A 20,746-nucleotide genomic window follows, 5' to 3' on the forward strand; every position below is an offset into this window, starting at 1 on the left:
CTTAAACAATAACGTGAAACGGCCGTCTCCATAAAATGGGATTTTGTGGTAAAAGAAGCATACCGATAAGGCAAGTTCAAGTAGCTAGCGTTCTATTCCGAATTAATAAAAAAAAAAAGGAAAAGAAAATGATGATGATAATGATGATGATGATGATGACGATGATGATGATGATGATGATGATGTTGATGATGTTTTTATCAAAATTAAGGTCTTTTAAAAGGAACGCGATTGATACGATTTGTCGTTTTTGCATCGGTATTAAAATCTGTCTTTTCTTTCCATATTGTTTTTATTCGATATTAACGATATATGATAATTATCATTATCCAAGGGAAACAGTGTTTCGAAGAAAACATTTAACTGATCAGATTACATATCCATAAAGTCTATGAACGACGTACTACGCTTTCTTTGTGAAAAAGGAAAAAAAGAAAAGTCATGATTTTTATGGAATCTTTGCATGATTGATTATCGAACGACCTCACGAGTTCTTTGGTAACATACACGAAACAAGAGATATACATATAGATATACATATATATCTTTTATATGCTACATATACATGTTTCGTATATTACATGTATATATTGCATATATCACATATATATATATATATATACATTTATTTATATTGTATTGGTAACATATTTACAAATATTCGCAAATAGTATATCTATATACGATATATCAACTTGTTCCGTATGGATAAATCGTGATAACATTTGCCATTTTAAAGAACTTTAAATCGTATCAGTTTAACGCTTGAGCTTCTCGTCGATAATTTAAACGACATATCAAATGAAAAATAACATTTGATGAACGAATGGTAAGCGATGGTGAATATCTACAAGTTTAATATCATTTTACGTAATCTTATAAAATCTTTCATCGACGAAAAAAATAAGAATATTGACAAGGTATTTGTTTATTCTTTTTGTCAAGAAAAAAAAAAGGATCGATATCAAACTCGTAACCAAAAACCGCACTCCCATAGATATTTCCATTATTTGAAAATGATTAGATAATGATTCGTCATCCACATTAGGATAATCAGTGCAATATGATTAATTAATTAATAAGAATAATTATATAATGAGAAAATGGAAAGTTTGATCCATTGGTTAAATCTTCCGATATTATTCACCTTGCATTGAAACGATTATAAGTACTATAATAGTCGATAACGAAAATATTTGATAACTTTTGTTTCACTTTCGTAAATTTATTTTGACATATTTATTATTCGTCGAGAATAATTCGAGAGAAAGAAAGAGAGAGAGAGAGAAACGTTAACGCACATTTAGGAAATCGATTCGATAAAAAAGAAAATTGAAATAAAGGTCTCGTTTTTCATTAGTTTATATGTCAGCCGATGATACACAAGGAAAATCTTGTAATTATCAAAAGTCACGCAAATTATACTCGCAATCGTGTACGATCGTTCTACCAATTTGTCATATTTCTCTATCTCTCTTTCTATCTATCTATCTATCTATCTATCTCTTCCTTTCTACGTTTTTTTTCTTTCTTCCTTTTCTTATTTTATCGACCGCATTGCTAATTATTTATTTAAACAAAATATATCCTTCCACACCGCGTCATTTTTCCAATCGTGATTGTCTTTCGTCTCCTCCTCACCAACCAACAACAACAACTACCGTCGTCGTTTCGAATAAATCAGTCTGAACACCGTCGGCAATGTAAAACGCGATTCTATTCATTCTTTGAGATCGTTTTATTTAAAATAACCAAAAAAAAAGGAAGAGAAGTAATACTAATACTACTACTATTACTACTACTATTACTACTACTACTACTACTACTACTACTACGCGTAGAACCGAATAAAATTATATTTCGCGAAAAAATCAACCAACTCGGGGTCGTCGCAAAGTGTTAATCGACGCGTTCCGTGTTCGAATAATTTCACGCTGCCTTTTCCCTATAAGAGTAAACAAACTAACAAAAAAAAAATTTACGACAAAAAAAAACAGAGAAGAGCGATATATATTATACATAAAAAAAAAAAATATATATATATATACACACACAATCGGAGAGGAAAACCTTCGCGAAAAATTCTTAGATCGCGATTCGAAAACTTCGATCGTTAAGCCAGTCGAATCTTCATCTATAATCCATCTTTAAAAAAAAAGAAAAAGCAGGCCAAAAAAAAAATAAGAAAAATAAACAAGCAAGAAAAAAAAGAAGCAACAGGCACGCAAAAGTTTACGCATTATATCTACGCGTGTTTTGGCAACGATCGCATTTAAAAAAGCAAAGAATAATTAATAGGGGGGGGAGAGAAAAAAGGGCCGGGGGGGTGGGGGGTGGGGTAAAGAAAAAGAAAGGGAGAAAAGAAATAATACCAAAATATTATCCGACAGATCTACGCCGATTTATCGTGAGCGCTACTAATTATTTATTAATGGGAAAAAAAAAAGAAAAAAAAAACATACTTAAGCGAGAAAAAAAGAAATAAGAAAATATACTTCAGCCCGCATATCTCCAGAAGTACTTTAACTCGACTTGCCGCATGATTTGTAAAGGTCGATGTACAACCAACACGTTATCGTTTTATCTCATTTTAAATGTTTACTATATAATAAAAATTGTAATATAGTCGTTGGGCAAATAAAGCTCGTTTTTTCCAATATACATATATATATATATATATATATTATGTAGATATGTATAAAAAATGAACGATGCGTGTGTCTTCTTTCGTGCGTGGAAACACCACCACGCAGGAATCAGATTTTTAATTTCCTTAAAAGGACACCATGAAATTTTAACTACTAACTTTATCGCTGTCTTGTAAATTTGACACGAAATTATTAACTCGTGACTTTTATGTTCTCGATTTTGAGAAAACGTTCCTACAATTTCAGTCTCAAAAGTGTTCCAACATTCTTGAAATAATGAACGTACCATTCGACTGATCTCGTTCTGTCTCGAATATTCGACACAAAATGGAAGACGAAACGAGGGTTCAAATAGAACAAAGATCAACATTGACGACCGAAAAAACTTTACGCGTTATAACTTACGTCTCTTGGTTTTTGGGAGTTGGTGTAGCCCATCCGAAAAAATTACCAAAGTTCGTAACAATAATCGTTCGCGTTCTCAACTTTGGAGTTTGCACAGTGATCGTCGCTTACGGAGCCATTGACTTTTTTACATTTGGTACTATTTTCAAAAGCGATATTTTTAAGATTATGTATTACATGAACAAGGTCGTGTGTTACATTTCATCATATTATTACGTTTTTCACGGTATCAAACATTACGAAAAGTGGCCTCTACTGATGGACAAGATAGAACAATTAAATAAAAAGATCACACGAGAGGTGTCGATAAATGAACGATCGATTAAAACCGTTCAAATTCTGGCCGTCATGTTGACATTTATTTTAGGACCAGTGTCACTATTGATGCATGTTCTTTATTATTATTTTACTTCACCAGAAGACATATTCGCCTCGGATCTTCTTTTATATTATACAATAGCTCAATCCATAATCAACAGTTTCGTTTTCGACACGGTAGTCTACGTGATTTGTAATAGATTCAGAAAGATCAATAAAATGATCGAGCGACTAGACAACAAATTGGTTGCCTCTTTGATCGCGTTCAAGATTCGACGTATAAGAGAATTGCACAGTGGTAAATAAAATTGTAGAAAAATTAGAGCACCCATTGTTAATATTTTAATTTTAGAATTTCAATTTCATAGATGTTTGCAAATTGGTGGTTCTCGTTAATGATACACATGGTGTCCAACTTCTTCTTTGCTCAGCCAATTCGTTCATTATGGTCCTTGCTACGCTCTTCCGAATTTACATGGGTGTTGTCGAGCATAATTATGCGTTCATGCTGATCAACAACATCATTTGGATAATTTACGCGGGACAATTCGGGTTAATGTGCTGGGTCTGCACACTGACCAATCGAGAATTCAAGAAGACTGGTATATTGATACATTCTGTTATTCCTAATCATGAAAAGACGGATCGTGATAAACCGTTGTCCATTCTGGCTATTTGCAACGAGCACGATTATTCCTTACAATTGCACCAACAAAATCAACAACACCACGACGATCGCCGACGAATTTCGCTCGACATTAGTAGATTCGGTTTGAACTACTTCAGCATGGAAAATTTATTACGGGCAAATATCGAGCGTGATTGTATCAGAAACGAGATAAATGATTTCTCGAATCAACTTCAACAACAACCGATTGCCTTTACTGCCTGTGATTTTTTCGAAATGAACAACGCTCTCTTGACTGGTGTAAGTCCACTAGATTTGATCGTTCTAAATAAATTATTCAAATATTTCATTACTACATTCTTCGACCAAGAAGTAGAATTTAATCCACATTTTCAGTTCGTAGGTGTTATTACGACATACTTGATAATCGTCGTTCAATTCTACCGACCTGAAAACGTCTAAATAAGTTCAAGTGAGATGCAACGGTAAGAACTAATGCGACGATAAGTAACGTTTGAACAACACCGATCCTAATGCATTAGAAATAAGTACAAGTAAGGTAAATCTTAATTATAAATCTAATTATTCAAAATAAATATTTATTAATGATCCAAATATATTCCCAAGCATTATCCGAATAAGAACATATATTCAACAAATAAGAAGGTACATCTATAAGACAGAACAACATATTGTATATTCACACAAATAATGTATGCACGATCTATTATCAAATTTAGTTCATCTCAAAAACAATCAAGGAGGAATAAATAAGTTATAAAAGACATAGTAAAAAGAATTCTCGATGAAGATGATTTTTAATCAACTTCTTCAATGGTGGGCCCACCAGCACCGCCAGCGCCAGCCCCACCACCAGGTTTGTTAGGATAACCACCAGCAGCGCCACCACCAGCACCCTGATACAATTTAGTAACTATGGGATTGCAAACGGACTCCAACTCCTTTTGCTTGTCCGAAAATTCCTCTTTCTCTGCTAACTGGTTGCTGTCCAACCAAGAAATAACTTCATTGCATTTGTTGAGAACCTTCTGCTTATCTGAATCATCTATCTTATCCTTAATATTCTCATCCTCCATCGTACTCTTCATATTGAAGCAATAAGATTCCAGAGCATTCTTAGCGCTAATTCTATCTCGTTGTTGTTCATCTTCGTTTCGATATCTTTCAGCCTCGTTCACCATCCTCTCGATATCTTCCTTTGATAAACGACCCTTATCGTTCGTTATCGTGATCTTATTTTCCTTTCCGGTTGACTTTTCGATCGCAGAGACGTTCAAAATACCTAACAAATTAAATTTAAATCATATATTAACATATGTAATAGAGAACGTGTAAGATATGATAAAGATTTTTATTAACTGTCTACTTGATTTTTATAACCATTTAAAAAAATTTACCATTGGCATCAATGTCGAAGGTAACTTCGATTTGCGGGACACCTCTCGGTGCAGGGGGAATTCCCGTGAGTTCGAATTTTCCTAAAATATTATTGTCTTTCGTCATAGCTCTCTCTCCTTCGTAAACTTGGATAAGTACACCCGGTTGATTGTCCGAATAAGTGGTGAACGTTTGAGTTTGTTTGGTAGGAATCGTAGTGTTTCTCTTAATCAAAGTCGTCATAACACCACCAGCAGTTTCGATACCAAGGGACAACGGTGTAACATCAAGTAGCAACAAATCTTGAACCTCCTCTGACTTATCACCATGCAAAATAGCAGCTTGTACAGCGGCGCCATATGCCACAGCCTCGTCAGGATTAATAGACTTGTTCAATTCCTTGCCATTAAAGAAATCTTGCAAAAGTTTTTGAATCTTTGGTATTCTGGTAGATCCGCCAACCAAAACGATACTATGCACCTGCGACTTATCCATTTTCGCGTCCCTTAAAGCCTTTTCCACCGGTTCGAGGGTGCTCCTGAAGAGATCGGCGCATAATTCCTCGAACCTAGCTCGAGTAATAGACGTGTAGAAATCAATACCCTCAAACAATGAATCGATTTCAATGCTAGCCTGTGTAGATGAGCTAAGCGTTCTCTTTGCTCTCTCACAAGCCGTTCTCAAACGTCTAACAGCTCTCTTATTGGTACTCAAATCCTTCTTGTATTTTCGTTTAAATTCTTGAACAAAGTGATTGACCATACGATTGTCAAAGTCCTCCCCACCGAGATGAGTATCACCAGCCGTCGATTTCACCTCAAAGATACCGTCCTCGATCGTCAAAATGGAAACATCGAAAGTACCACCGCCAAGATCGAAGATCAATACGTTCTTCTCTCCTGATGTCTTCTTGTCAAGACCATAAGCTATTGCTGCGGCAGTTGGCTCATTAATTATACGTAAAACGTTTAAGCCAGCTATTGCACCAGCATCCTTCGTTGCCTGCCGCTGAGAATCGTTGAAGTATGCAGGAACTGTGATGACTGCATTAGTAACAGTCTGTCCAAGATAGGCCTCTGCAGTTTCCTTCATCTTCGTCAAAACCATCGAGGACACTTCTTCTGGGAAGAAAGTTTTCACTTCGCCCTTGTATGAAACCTGGATCTTTGGTTTTCCTCCGTCACTCACCACAGTGAATGGCCAATGTTTCATGTCACTCTGTACCGTTGCATCGTCGAAACGGCGACCGATTAACCGTTTCGCATCTTAACAAATAATAATTAAAAATAATTCAATGTTATTCCAAATAAATATATAATGTTCCGAATAAGGTAAATTTATTGTTTTCGATGACACATATTTCTCGATCGTGCATGCAAGAAATTTTACTTAAAATTTACGCTTTATGTAAATATGTTGATAAATATACACGTTAATCACCGAGCTGATAATTGCGAGTTTCTCTACGAGTCATAATATATGTTACTATATCGTGTGTCGTGAAAAGAATGAATGTCATGTTAACCTTGGGTCAACACACACGCGTAACAAAAAACATAGTATATTGCATTTACGCTATTGCACGAGGTCATTAACGCAAGTGTAGGATAAATAAAGAAAATCTATACGGTTACGTGATCATCGTAATTAAGTTGATTCAATTTACATTTACATTGTAGTAAACACGATGAAAACTTTTAATCAATATATAAAATCACATGGAATTTTTTAAACGTGAGAAAAGTAATGTTTGTTCATCGTAGTCGAAAAATTTATAACAAATTCAAGATTATAAAAATACAATTATTAAAAATTATACAAATACGTACCGAAAATGGTGTTACTTGGATTCATGGCAACCTGATTTTTCGCCGCATCTCCAATCAATCGTTCGGTATCGGTGAAGGCCACATAGCTTGGTGTTGTTCGATTTCCTTGATCATTGGCAATAATTTCAACTTTTCCATGTTGAAAAACGCCTACGCAGGAATACGTAGTGCCCAAGTCGATTCCAATTGCCGGAACTTTTGTCATGATTCACACCTTGTCTCTGTTGAAAAACATGAAAATATATTACATCGTATCGTTCTCATATATTCTCGCAAACAGTTTAAGAATAACCTACTCTTCCTCAGCTAAACTCTTTTACTGATTTACTTAGACTATGTTGCAAGCACAACTTGACTCGAAGTTTCTCGAATCTTGTTCCACTTTACGAGAACCGAAAATAACATGCACTTTCGATTTAGATATGATTGTATAATGTTTCATCTTTTTTTTTAGTTGTTATCTGGTGTTTTTTCTTTCTTTTCTTTTTTTTTTTCAATAAGACCAACGATCGAATCAAATTTTATCTTATATCTTGTCTTTTTTTCTTTCCAAGATATGTCCTGCGATATCGCATAGAATAAAATTTGAAAAGTAATTTAAAAAAATTCAAATAGATTTTACCGATCTCCGTAAAGGCTATTTTTCGTTATAAGACTCGTATTGAATGTTAGTGGAAGAACATATTAGATTTCATTTTATTTATAACGCGAAGGTTTATGATAAAAAATCGATCCAATAAAAATGTCAAGACTTTTTTGGAACTTAAAACAATTGAAAAAGAAAAGAAATGAAAAAACAGGACATAAATAAAACGTAAACTTACATTTCGTACTCCTTATTTGGTAACAGAAATAATAATTCGCAATCGGTCGCGAATGTACGCAGAGGACGTTTGTCACTTGTGACTACAACACACTTCTGCAACTTTCCCGTAGGAAGGAGTTTTAATAGACCGAATCGCCCGCTTCGAGAAGTTTCTTCGTCCGACCAATCACAATGCCTATTTCAAGCGTCGCAACTCGTCATTGGTAGGCAAGGTTTCTTACAGTCATAGAGGGGACAACCTAGAGACATTTATATATACAAGTGTGTATAGGTCATAATTGCATTTGCATTTGAAGACGAGAGAAGAGACGAAAGAATATACTGGAACGTATTAGATCTTAAATCGTTCGTAGCTATAATTAGCACTACGAAAAATGTTTCTCTTTGCTGCGCCAAATATTTCTTCTGATCTAAATATCGACTTTCTTCTAATAATCTGACGTCATCTCTTACTCAGTTAATATTAAAATTAACTACGAGAGTGGATTAAAAAGTTTGGAACTTCGACAAAAAAAAAAGCTTTTATTTTCTAAAATAAAAATGAATTTTATAAAAAAAAAACTATTTCTATATTAGACTCAAAACTTTTCAACCTAATTTATAAGTTTTAATTTATTTGACTAATAAATTCTTCTTTTATAATTTGTTTACTATTAAATTTATTTTAATTGTTTATATACGTTATAAGGAAACTAGAGATTCTCAAGTAGAAATCATATCCACGTTACAAGGTTGTTGCAGTATATGTTGTTTCTAGTATATACGATACAAAAATAAACTTCTACGTATAGTCTGAGATTATATTAGAAAATTTTAATCTGATAAAATGGATATTTATAATATATATAATTTTTCACGATAAAAATAGAGATATATATATATATATATATGTATATAATATGTATATTATTATATATTATATTCAATATAATATATAATTTTATACAATATTAAATTTCATAAGCACAAATTATCATATATGCATCCAATAATCAAATTATTTAAAATACTGAAAAATATAATTAATCGTATATATTAAATATTTCATATTTTGTACATTTATAAATGTACAAACACAAAAAATGTATACACGAAACAACGTCACAAATAAGCATTGAGCTCACTACCGTTAGATAAATAGAGTGTGCATCAGTGCTGTGCTCTATGTTAGTTAAATTCAAATCTAGCGGGAAGTTCAGATCTGGTTAAGTCTATCCACCGTATAACCTTCATAAATTTCTTTATATAGTTTTATTTATTCTTACAAATGAAACATGAATTTACCCGCGAAAATAAAGAAATTAGATGAAGTTGTAGTAAATAGAATTGCAGCTGGTGAGATCATTCAGAGACCAGCAAATGCATTAAAAGAATTAATAGAAAATAGGTATTATTTGAATACAATAAAATCTTTAAATTTCTATTATTATTATTATATGTATTTTTATATTTTAGCCTGGATGCTAAAGCTACAAATATTCAGATAATAGTGAAAGAAGGAGGACTGAAATTATTACAGGTATTTATTATTAATTTGTATTAAACATGTTATTAAAATGATATCAACAAAATATTTGCATTGTAGATTCAAGATAATGGCACAGGTATTAAGAAAGATGATATGGATATTGTATGCGAAAGATTTACTACAAGCAAGTTACAAAATTTTGAAGATCTCAAAACGATATCAACATTTGGATTCCGTGGAGAAGCTTTAGCAAGTATTAGTCACGTTGCACTTTTAACTATAACGACTAAAACGTCTGATGAGAAATGTGCATATAGGTATTATATTTAACTTATAACAATAAACCGATAGAAATGATAGTTATCGTTGCATTTGAATAATTATATTTTAGAGCGATGTATATCAATAGCAAATTGAAAGAACAACCAAAACCATGCGCTGGTAATCAAGGTACAACGATCACCATTGAAAATTTATTTTACAATGTAGCAACTCGACGGAAAGCATTGTCCAACTTGTCAGAAGAATTTGGTAAAATTACGGACGTAGTTATGAAATATGCTATACATAATTCTACAGTTGGATTTACATTAAAAAAACATGGAGAGACAACGCCACAAGTAAAATAATCATTTAAAGTTATTTCATAACTTAAAAGTATTTAAAATAGTGTGTATATATTTATATATTTTAATTATTTATATTTATATTTAAATTGAATTATATATTATTGTAAGGTTCGAACGACACATAATTCTACTAAAATGAATAATATAAGAATATTGTATGGAAATCCAGTGGCAAGAGAGTTGTTAGAAATTGAATTTCAAGATGATAGTTATCAATTTAAAATGCATGCGCTAATAACAAATCCAAACTACACCAGTAAACGAATGATATTTTTATTATTTATTAATAATCGTCTTGTAGAATCTACTCGTAAGTATATTATAAATATAATTTTTTATAATTATAAAAAGTTGCTACCTTATTAATATAAATGTTTTTTGGTATAGCAATTAAAAAAATGTTAGAGGAGATGTATGCGATACATCTGCCGAAAAAGACTCATCCATTTGTTTATTTATCCTTGGAAATTAATCCTAATAATGTTGATGTTAATGTACATCCAACAAAACATGAAGTTAGATTTCTCCATGAAGACATTATAATAGAAAAAGTTAAATTGGCTTTGGATGAAAAATTAACCGGTGACAGTGCATCAAGAACATTTTATATGCAAGCACGTTTGCCAAAAGTTGATGTCACTGAAAAAACTTTGAAAGAAGTCTTACCTGAATTCGACAAAAATTCAGGAAAACAGAAAAAAATATACGATAAAGAATTAATTAGAACTGATTCTGCTGATCAAAAACTTGATAAATTCAATTTTACCATTCATACTGCTATGAAAATAGGTAGAGATAATAATTTAGAACAAACAGAAGAATCTAATCTTCAAACTGAAAACATATTGAAATTAAATATATCAAATGATACTACAAATAATGCTGTTGCAAATGATATTTCTGTAAATGAAAAAGAAGTAGATATATCAAATAAAAATGCATTACACGAAAAACATTTACAAAATAATGAATCTGTACATTTAAGTGCCATCATGGACCAATCAACGCCATCAATCTTATCTGAGCCAATTGCATCTACATCTAATAATAGTGGTGTATCTAATAATAATATTAATCCGAATTCTTCTAAGAAAGAACAAATTTTACTAATGTCAGAATCTGAATCAGATGATTCAGGTAATGAAGAACAATATGGAGTAAATAAATTTAATGAATCGATTGCAAAAAATGCACGTAAAAGAGTATGTCAATATTTCGGTAATAAAAATATTGAAGATTTGGAAAGAGAACAGCCACCGAAAAATCCAATTACTAATATAAAAAAAGAAAATAATGATAACAAAATAGAACAATGTACAAAAGATAAAGTTGATTGCGTATCTCAATTAAACGTTGCTACCAAAGAAGATGATAAATCGGTACGAGAATTCAAATCTTATTCTGTAAACAATTTTAGAAGAGAAGTAAAATTAACTAGTGTGTTAAAATTAAGGAAAGAAGTAGAAGATAATTGTCACCAAGGATTGAGAGAAATTTTATCTAATTTAATATTCGTTGGATGTATCGATGAAATATCCTCGTTGGTACAAAGTGGAGTAAATTTATATATATGCAATACAAAAAAATTAGCGTGAGTTTTATCTTCCGATATATTTTTGATATGTAATTAAAACTGAAAAAAAAAGAAACTTAATTTTGTTTTCTATACATTTAGCGAGGAACTTTTCTACGAAATTATGCTGTATGACTTTGCTAATTATGGCGTTATGAAGTTCTCAGTAAGTTGCACGTAAAAAAAGAATATTTTAAATAATATCTTAGTAATTTGTGTTAAAAGAATCCATGTATTATTTTATTTACTTTTAGGATCCAATATCTTTATATGACTTAGCTATGTTAGGATTAGAAACCGAAGAAGCAGGATGGACAGAAGAAGATGGTCCAAAAGAAGAGCTAGCTATAAGTGTAAAAGAATTATTATTAGAAAAGGCAGATATGATGAAAGAATATTTTTCTATAGTCATAGATAAAAAAGGAAATTTAAAATCATTACCAATATTATTAGGTAACAATGAGACGTTGTTAATTATTGTTCTATGATATTATATAAAAATGATATATTTATTTTCTAGATAAGTATTTTCCATTTGAAGGAGATTTACCAATATATATTTTACGCTTATCGACAGAGGTTGACTGGACTACTGAACAAGCATGTTTCCAAAATATTTGCAGAGAAACAGCAAGATACTACAGTGAAATGAATCCTATTCATAATATGCATGACTGGAAATATGTTACAGAACATATTTTATATCCAGCAATTAGAGAAAGTTTGTTACCTCCAAAACCTTTTGCCCATGACTCAACTATACTGCAAATAGCCAGTTTACCTAATTTATATAAAGTATTTGAAAGATGTTAAGAAATAAATTCTTTCATACCATATTTTTTGTTACCTGTGATATTAGCCGTTACATATATATTGTAATATCTGGAGGCCGTATTTTCGTTACTTACACATAATTTATAATATTTTTATAATCATTGATACTTTTTTTATAATTAAATTGAATAAAGTTTACATAAAAAATGCTACAAGATATGGAAATGCATTTTGTGTGCAATCTTCAATCAAGTATATAAAATATTTAAATATTTTTTGTTTGTATGAATTAATATGTAAAAATTCATTTCGGATTAAAAAAATATCAGCAGATTTGTAAAGATACTAAAAATTATTTTGCAATGAATTGAAACAAACAAGATTGAAATTAATCTATAGAGAAATTTTACATATGTAATATTATAACAATCTATTAACACATTTACTACCACACGTTGCATATATGCGACATATAGTCAATAAAACAAATAAATATATACTATATAATAATATATAGTAATATACTTTATATGTACATAAATAAATATTTGTAACATATTATCTTAAATAACTGTAAGAGGCCATGGTCTATGGTATTGGCTTTTTTTTAAGTAGACTGTGGTAGTGAATATGTTAACAAATAAGAAATATAGTTTATCAATTGTCATAAACTCGACGTATTTTTAATAACATTCTTAAGTTGTGTAAATCTATTAAATATCTTCTATCTTAAATTACTGAAGTATTATGTCATTTCATTTTACATCACTTAACAAATTGTTAGTTTTATATAATCTATCAATATGGAATTTAAGTATAGAAAATTTATCCTTTTGCTACGCCAACCAATGCAGGTCTGACTATCCGTTCATGTAATTTGTACCCAACCTTCGATACAACTACGATTGTCCCTGGCTCCTTCCCTTCCACTTCCTGAAAAAAGTCAACAGATTGTTTTTTTTCTTTATCAGAAATTTATTACAAGTTTCTGCTTTAAATATCTTACTTGTTGAAATAATGCTTCGTGTTGGTTTGGATCAAATTTTTCATTTATAGGATTCAAAGATACCAAACCATGCTTCTTGAAAACCTGTTATCAAAATATATTACTGTCGCTACTAATATTTACACTATTTAATTTAATATTACAATAGATTAACTAATTATGTTACCTTGTGTAGTTGCGCTTCAGTCATTATTAAACCTTCATAGAGTGTTTTCAAATGTGGATTTTTATCCGTTAGTTCACTCTTAGGCACACTTTCAGTAGCTTTTCCCAACACATCCGCTACATCTAAAAGATCTTTACAGAAACCTTGAATACCAAAAAGTTTGGCATCCTCAATTTGCTTGGTCAACCGAACTCTAAGATTCTCTCCATCAGCTAATGCTCTTTTATATTTATCGTCCAATGTACTTTTGATTTCCTTAAGTTCTACTATCTCTTTATTAAGAAGTTCAATTTCTTCTTTCCACTTTTTTTCAGCTACTGTTGGTTCCTGCAACGGTGCATCTCCATCGTTCTTTTTTTCTTCTGTTACCGTACTATATCTTGGCTTTTGCCAGGGAAAAGTATATGATGTTCGAGATAACCTAGAATTAAGATTAAACTCTTTTATAAAATAAAATGATCCAAATATAAAAAAACACTTGCTAAATGTTCCCACATTTTACTAAAATTTTTATAAATTACAAATAATACTTTTTACATAATGATCAAAATTTAAAGATAATACATTTATACAGATTTATACATTAATTAAACTATTCAATTCTCTAGTATAAAAAATAAATAAAATATAATTATTAAAATAGGATGATAAACAATAATCAACTAATAAATATATGTTATCTAATACTTAACCTTACTCGCACACAAGTATCATTAAAAAACAAAATAGATCGAACTTAATTAATTATATCCATAATATATTATTTTTAATACTCACCTAAGTAATGAATTTTTATTAATTTGATACATGGTATCCGTTGTGAAACGAACTAATTTCATTGCTACCGGTATTGTAATCGAAGCCATGATTTAAAGAAGATTTCAACGAAAGTGTATACCGAATGATGAAATACTACAAATCTCGTGCTTACACAGTGGTTCTCATCTTTTAAATATACCATTCATTTAAAAATAATATATATGTATACATATTCTCTTATTATGTACTTAAAAATATTACACAATTAATTTTATTAATTAATTTCCATATTTGTTTCGATATTGATATACTAATGTTAATATTTTCTTTTTTTACAGTAAGCATTTAAAAAACGATTAACAAAAATTTATTTAAACAAAAGCCAAATGTATAATTGTGTTATTTTATTGGAATGAAGTGGTACAATATAATGAAATAGCATCTGTGATAATAAAGGCGGTTGCTGTAATATCTCATTAAAACTTGCAATATTATTATTGTTTAATTTTTTAAATTAAGTCATTATATTCCAGTGTAGAAGGACAAATATTACTAACAGTGAGACCTTCATTTTATAATCTAAATCAATATTCACAATACAAATTTAAACACTTTATATGTATATACATATATATTTATACACAGTACCGTATTTTTGTTTATATCCGCATAATATAAATCTGATGAATAAATCTCGTATTTTTCATCATTTAACTATGCCAGAGTAAACAAGTAAATGCATGTAAAATTCTTTAATTTCACTGATAAAACTAGACGAACTAATAAAATATAATATTGAAATTTTTTGAATCTAAATTATATTATAAAAGCATTTATCAATTCTTTTTTTTCTAATAATCTATGATATGAAATAAAGTATTTTTATTCACTCGATCAAATTATCATAGTAACGATAATTAGAAAAAAACTTGAATTATAAATTTCCATAACGTGTATCATACAATTTCTATTTATACTTAGTCTGTTGAGATTAATCCAAAGTATTGATAATATTTAGATATATTTTTTATTGATTATAATAATCATTAAAATATTTATCATGTATGTGGAAAAAAGCTAAATTATATAATTTATGAGTCTTTATATTGAAAATTATCTTTTTACAAAATAACAGCAACTTGTAATTTTCATTATCTTAATATTTATAAATTAGAACAATTTGATTTTTTTTTGTTTCTTTAATTAGACCTAACTTTTATATTAAGTTACGAAGTTATTTCCTCTTGTTTATTTTTTTTTATTTTTTTTGGTAATTTGTAATTATAAGTTGGGTCCCCCTTTTAATAGTGTATCTATCACATTTATTTGTAGTTCCTCTATATATGTCTCACTGCTTTTAGAGTAACGTTGTCCGTCACCCTGTAACATATTTCATAACTACTAAACCAGAGCAGCGTAGCCGTGCACGAAGAGACTGACAAGCACTTGTGTATGATACCAGCAACCGTACATTTTAACATAGAAAAAATTAAATAAATACGTCGTATATGAGAAAACGGGAAAAGGGACTGATACGTTTACAATGAATGAATTAATTAATATCCAAATCCCTACATATATTGTAGGATAAAAAGTGAGACAAAGACAAGACAGAAACCCTGACGCAACCCTGGCTACACAGGCTACAAAAATGGTAGTTTCTTTTTTTTTTAATTTCTCTTTAATTACGTAATACGTTTACGTATCATGTGTTTGGTGTATTCCTTTAACATTTAATACAAAAATTAATCTATTTTTTTTCCTAGCGTGACATTCGAAATGTGTAAATGTCTTCCAACAAATTCTACTGGTAAAATCACTTAACCACTAGATTTTATTAAATGTACATAAATAATTATTTATCATTCAATTGTGTCTTAATTGCGATCCATTTTTCAATAGATTTTAAATTATTTTCCTTTCTCTTTCCTATTTTATTTCAAGCTGCGGATATTTTGTTTTATGTTATAGCGTCCTCCAAACTTCTCTTCATATTTTGATAAGTCGCAATTTCCTTGAATTCTATTTTAGCATCACATTTTATAAAGATGAAATTGAAGAGCAAGAAACGTTACTCTCAAGTCACATTTTCTAATCTGTTATGTGACATATTTAGATTTTGATATTCCAATCAATTATATGTCTTTCTCAGTGTCATTAATTATTTGATCGACAATTTTCAGCCATGTTATATGATATTTCAATATATCTAACATGTATAGAGGTTAGAATCCTTCTTGATACTGTTTCGAATCTAGTTTTGCTTGAATAACTTCTAATTGCCTCTTAGCTTCACATTGAGGAAAGTTTTGTAAATCATAATATTGCGGTGCTATCTTCAGTAACCAGTCGGCTAAAAATAAAAATTTTATTTGTTGTAAATATTTGTCAAAAAATAAATTATACTTTGTATATTTCATATGGCTGTATATATCTGTTCTTACGTTTAATATCAGTTACTGTTCTAATATAATTTTTGGTTGTGAGTACAAATTCATTATAAATCACCCATTCTGGTTTATGATCCAAACAAGTGCTTGGATGTAGCTGGACAATTTGATTATCTTTAATTGTTAAATAATGACCTGTTCTTTCTAAATGAGCCACCTAGTTTGAAAATATTGATAAAGATTATTATGATAACTATGATAAGTATTTACAATTATGTAATGGTAGTACTTTAATTAATACCTGCATGAAGAAACCATTAACAAGGGCTTTCCTGATATTTATATAATAATCTTTCGATGTAAAATCAGTAGAAGTGCGTTGCAAAGCAAACCTATCCATTATTCTACTTAATTGCTGTCTGACATTATCTCCACTTTTCAATGATCGGTAATTAACAAAATTATCATAACACCATTGTGGATCTTCCAAATCTAATATTTTAAGGAATAAAATATTTCATTAAAAAAAATATAACAATCTATTGCTTAAGAAATAAAAGACGAAAGCTCACTTACTTTGTTTAAATGCATGGTAGACGTTGAGTAATGTTAAATGATCACCATCGATGTGCGCAAATCTCATTTTGGCATCATCAGCTGCCTTCTTTGATTCATTCGGCCTCACAAAACACTGTGGGACTAATACAACGTCATTCATCAATACACTACCATGCTAACTTACCACGACTTTGACTCTAATTCTTTTTATAACTACTTAACTACGTCTAAAATAATTTCTTAATACTTACTTGCAATAAACAATCATATAAATAGCAAATAGTATACATATTTAGTTTACTTTTTAACCATTAACTAATGACATTGATATGTTAATAATTGTTAAAAAACTTTACCTGAAAGCATAGCAGTAATGCTAAGTATTTCATTGCTACAATTGTGATTGCAAGAAGCAATTAACATTTTGGCTAGTTGAGGATCCAATGGAAATTCTGCCATTACTGCTCCAAGATCTGTTAAATTTCCATCATCATCGAGAGCTGCCAAATAGTTAAGAAGCTCTAATGCTCTCATTAAAGTTTCAGGTGCTGGTGGATCCATAAAATCAAAATGTACCTATGATGATAAATATACAAGAATATATTAAACAATTATTATTCTATACTTTTGTAAAAATATTTTTATATCATAATAAGAAGTACCAAATCATCTATGCCCAACTTTTTCAGTTGCAGTACAACGCTACCAAGATTAGATCGCAAAATTTCTGGATAAGTGTTATCCTGCATTTCATTTTTATATGCCTTTTCTGTGTATAGCCTAAAGCATTTCCCTGGACGTGTGCGGCCGGCACGACCAGCACGCTGCTGCGCAGAAGCTTTACTAATTGGAGATACAAGAAGTGACTCTACACGAATCCTGGGGTTATAGACCTACCAAGAGATATATTCACTAATTAATCCATGTACCTTGGTAAATATTGAAAGAAAATTACTGGTAACTAAAATTTACCTTCTGTTTGGCAAAACCAGGATCAATTACAAAGACAACACCGTCTATTGTTAACGATGTTTCTGCTATATTAGTTGATACTACAACTTTTCGACCTATAGCACCATTAGGTTTGTTTGGAGGAGCAGGTTCAAAAATCCTTTGTTGAAGATTTGGAGGTAATGTTGAATATAGTGGAATACATTTAAGTTCACCAACTTCTGGACCTAAATTGTCCATTTCTCTTTTGATTCTTTTGCAGGCTTCTTCGATCTCCTCTTGGCCAGTTAAAAATAAAAGTAAGTCCCCACTCACTTCTTCGCACACATGTATTTGGATAACTGTTCTAATAGCAGCTTCTAAATAATCTCTTTCTGGTTCTGGCGTATAAAAAATTTCAACTGGATGCGTCCTACCAGGTACATTCATAAGTGGCGCATTATCAAAATACTGTTGGAACTTTCCAGCATCTAAAGTTGCACTCATAATAACAAGCTTTAAATCTGGTCTTTGCTTAATCACTTCTTTTAAAACACCCATAAGTAAATCAGTAGCTAAAGTTCTTTCATGAGCTTCATCAAGTAAAATTACTTGATATGCTTCGAGCATAGGATCAGACATGCCTTCACGTAGAAGCATACCATCTGTCATATATTTCAACATGGTCTTCGGAGAACTACAATCTTCAAAACGGATACTATATCCAACTTCCTGACCTGTTTAAGATAAATATCATTAAATATCAGATATAAAAATTTACATTACGTATAAATGAAGAATAATTGAATAAAAATTTACCTAAGCATACATCCATTTCTTCTGAAACTCTTTGAGCAACAGACATTGCTGCTACTCTTCTTGGTGAAGTACATGCTACGCCCTTGGCTCCTATACATCTTGAATACTCTACACACCACTGTGGTATCTGTGTTGTTTTTCCTGAGCCTGTTTCTCCTACAAGCACTATACATTGATGATTTGCTAAAAGCCTCATGAAATCAACACGATATTCGAACACAGGTAGTGTTATCCTCTTTTTATAAAATTCATGATACCGTGGAGTATAAGGTAGTCCATTGTATGGATTAATTTGAACTTGATTTTTTGGGTCAGTTGGAGTTGCAGGCACATTATTGGATGTTGATCCAGCTCTAAAAAGCAATAATAACTTTTTTATAATTCCATAAGCATAAATAATTGAAAATTATTATACACGTAGATTGAATGCATAATATTAGTGCAATAAGACACATTACTAACAATCTATTATAATTGTTTTATTTTCTTCTTGCATTTTATAACTAGCATTTATTGACACCGTTGCACGCGGTAATCGTACAAAATAAACTTGATTGAGAACCACTACGAATGAGTAGAGCAAACAATCGACGACATAGAAAAGTTTTTCTTTTACATTAGAAAATATTAGCAGTTAAATTAATTCTCCTCTCTCACTTTTCATTACAAATGATAATTTTTAACACAGGCGAATAATACAATCTAAAAGTCTTAAAACACATATGTAACAACAGCACTATGATATCCAAAAAATGAGTAACAATGCACATGGCAGATCCACCATTGAACGTTTTTTTTCTACATAAATTCAAATCAACATTTCTGTATTACTTACGTTCTTCTTTTGACATAAGGGTCAACAACATCAATCCTACGTTTCGACATAATTCTTGTGTCCTCGCAGGCAAGCAACAGCAAAGACTGTTTACCTGAAATCCTTTCCGAGGCGTCACAAAATGGCAAGCCACAGGCCTAAAGCCAAACCTGCAACCGTGACTATAGACCTACGCCGTGAATCAGACAGAAGGAAATATGACGCATGCGCAGTTAGATTTAAATTTTAATTTATAGAATTTTTCACGCAGACACATATTTCAATATCATATATTAATATATTTAAATGTGCTAATATTTTATTAATTATTCTTATCAAATTAATTAATAAATTTGATCTTCTTTAAGATAAAAATGAAAAAATAAGCATACAAAAAGGATATATCTTGTAAAATATATACTTACGTATATACGTATAGAAGTATATATATATATATATATACTTATTATTATTGTATTATATATATATATGTATAGAGAAAGTGGGAAATGCAAGTATTGTGGATAATGCCTATATATGCATAACTTCAAACAGAATTTTCGAGGTACAAGAGTTGATTAAAATGGCAAAAGTCCAACATTTCCTCTTTAGCAATAATAATTATATGCAATATAATAATATATAATATGCAATAATAATTAATTCACTAGGGAAGAATATTATTAGAATATTTTTATATTTTTAACGTATCAAAAGGATTTTACAAAATATATATTTCAAACTTAACAAAATGTAATAAAGAGAAAACGGAAGTAAGTCTAGGGTTCAGTCTTTGAACGCTGCTAGT

At 30.4% G+C, this 20,746-nt stretch overlaps 5 protein-coding genes across 6 annotated transcripts; 2 read left to right on the top strand and 3 right to left on the bottom strand.

Moving 5' to 3' along the window:
* Positions 1-609: 609 nt before the first annotated feature.
* On the top strand, positions 610-4,795 carry LOC122521022. The gene is made up of 3 exons (XM_043641401.1): positions 610-3,669; positions 3,740-4,299; positions 4,396-4,795. The coding sequence occupies exons 1-3, from the start codon at positions 2,976-2,978 to the stop codon at positions 4,459-4,461; spliced, it is 1,320 nt and encodes a 439-aa protein (XP_043497336.1). The 5' UTR covers positions 610-2,975; the 3' UTR covers positions 4,462-4,795.
* Positions 4,582-8,343, bottom strand: LOC122521020 (heat shock 70 kDa protein cognate 4-like). The gene is made up of 4 exons (XM_043641398.1): positions 8,051-8,343; positions 7,227-7,447; positions 5,418-6,662; positions 4,582-5,302 (listed from the first exon to the last, which is right to left on the bottom strand). The coding sequence occupies exons 2-4, from the start codon at positions 7,429-7,431 to the stop codon at positions 4,818-4,820; spliced, it is 1,935 nt and encodes a 644-aa protein (XP_043497333.1). The 5' UTR covers positions 7,432-7,447; positions 8,051-8,343; the 3' UTR covers positions 4,582-4,817.
* A 778-nt stretch (positions 8,344-9,121) lies between these two features.
* Positions 9,122-13,230, top strand: LOC122521017 (DNA mismatch repair protein Mlh1). Its single transcript, XM_043641397.1, has 9 exons — positions 9,122-9,439; positions 9,508-9,571; positions 9,638-9,837; positions 9,912-10,140; positions 10,258-10,459; positions 10,537-11,740; positions 11,825-11,888; positions 11,977-12,175; positions 12,243-13,230. The coding sequence occupies exons 1-9, from the start codon at positions 9,327-9,329 to the stop codon at positions 12,533-12,535; spliced, it is 2,568 nt and encodes an 855-aa protein (XP_043497332.1). The 5' UTR covers positions 9,122-9,326; the 3' UTR covers positions 12,536-13,230.
* LOC122521021 (grpE protein homolog 1, mitochondrial) lies at positions 13,147-14,625 on the bottom strand. Of its 2 annotated transcripts, none has more exons than XM_043641399.1 (4): positions 14,446-14,623; positions 13,669-14,089; positions 13,503-13,586; positions 13,147-13,429 (listed from the first exon to the last, which is right to left on the bottom strand). In XM_043641399.1, exons 1-4 carry the CDS (start codon positions 14,532-14,534, stop codon positions 13,322-13,324), a joined length of 702 nt encoding a protein of 233 aa, XP_043497334.1. In that variant the 5' UTR covers positions 14,535-14,623; the 3' UTR covers positions 13,147-13,321. The 2 variants fall into 2 exon arrangements, with proteins under 2 accessions (XP_043497334.1, XP_043497335.1); XM_043641400.1 differs by having other exon boundaries at positions 13,328-13,458; positions 14,446-14,625.
* Positions 14,626-16,089: 1,464 nt separating this feature from the next.
* Positions 16,090-20,128, bottom strand: LOC122521023 (putative pre-mRNA-splicing factor ATP-dependent RNA helicase PRP1). Its single transcript, XM_043641403.1, has 9 exons — positions 19,960-20,128; positions 19,125-19,477; positions 18,348-19,042; positions 18,038-18,268; positions 17,732-17,951; positions 17,394-17,516; positions 17,119-17,309; positions 16,872-17,034; positions 16,090-16,780 (listed from the first exon to the last, which is right to left on the bottom strand). The coding sequence occupies exons 1-9, from the start codon at positions 20,007-20,009 to the stop codon at positions 16,653-16,655; spliced, it is 2,154 nt and encodes a 717-aa protein (XP_043497338.1). The 5' UTR covers positions 20,010-20,128; the 3' UTR covers positions 16,090-16,652.
* Between the last annotated feature and the right edge of the window lie 618 nt (positions 20,129-20,746).

This window comes from Polistes fuscatus, unplaced genomic scaffold, assembly GCF_010416935.1.
Source record: "Polistes fuscatus isolate 324 unplaced genomic scaffold, CU_Pfus_HIC Scaffold4, whole genome shotgun sequence".
Taxonomy (NCBI): Eukaryota; Metazoa; Arthropoda; class Insecta; order Hymenoptera; family Vespidae; genus Polistes; species Polistes fuscatus.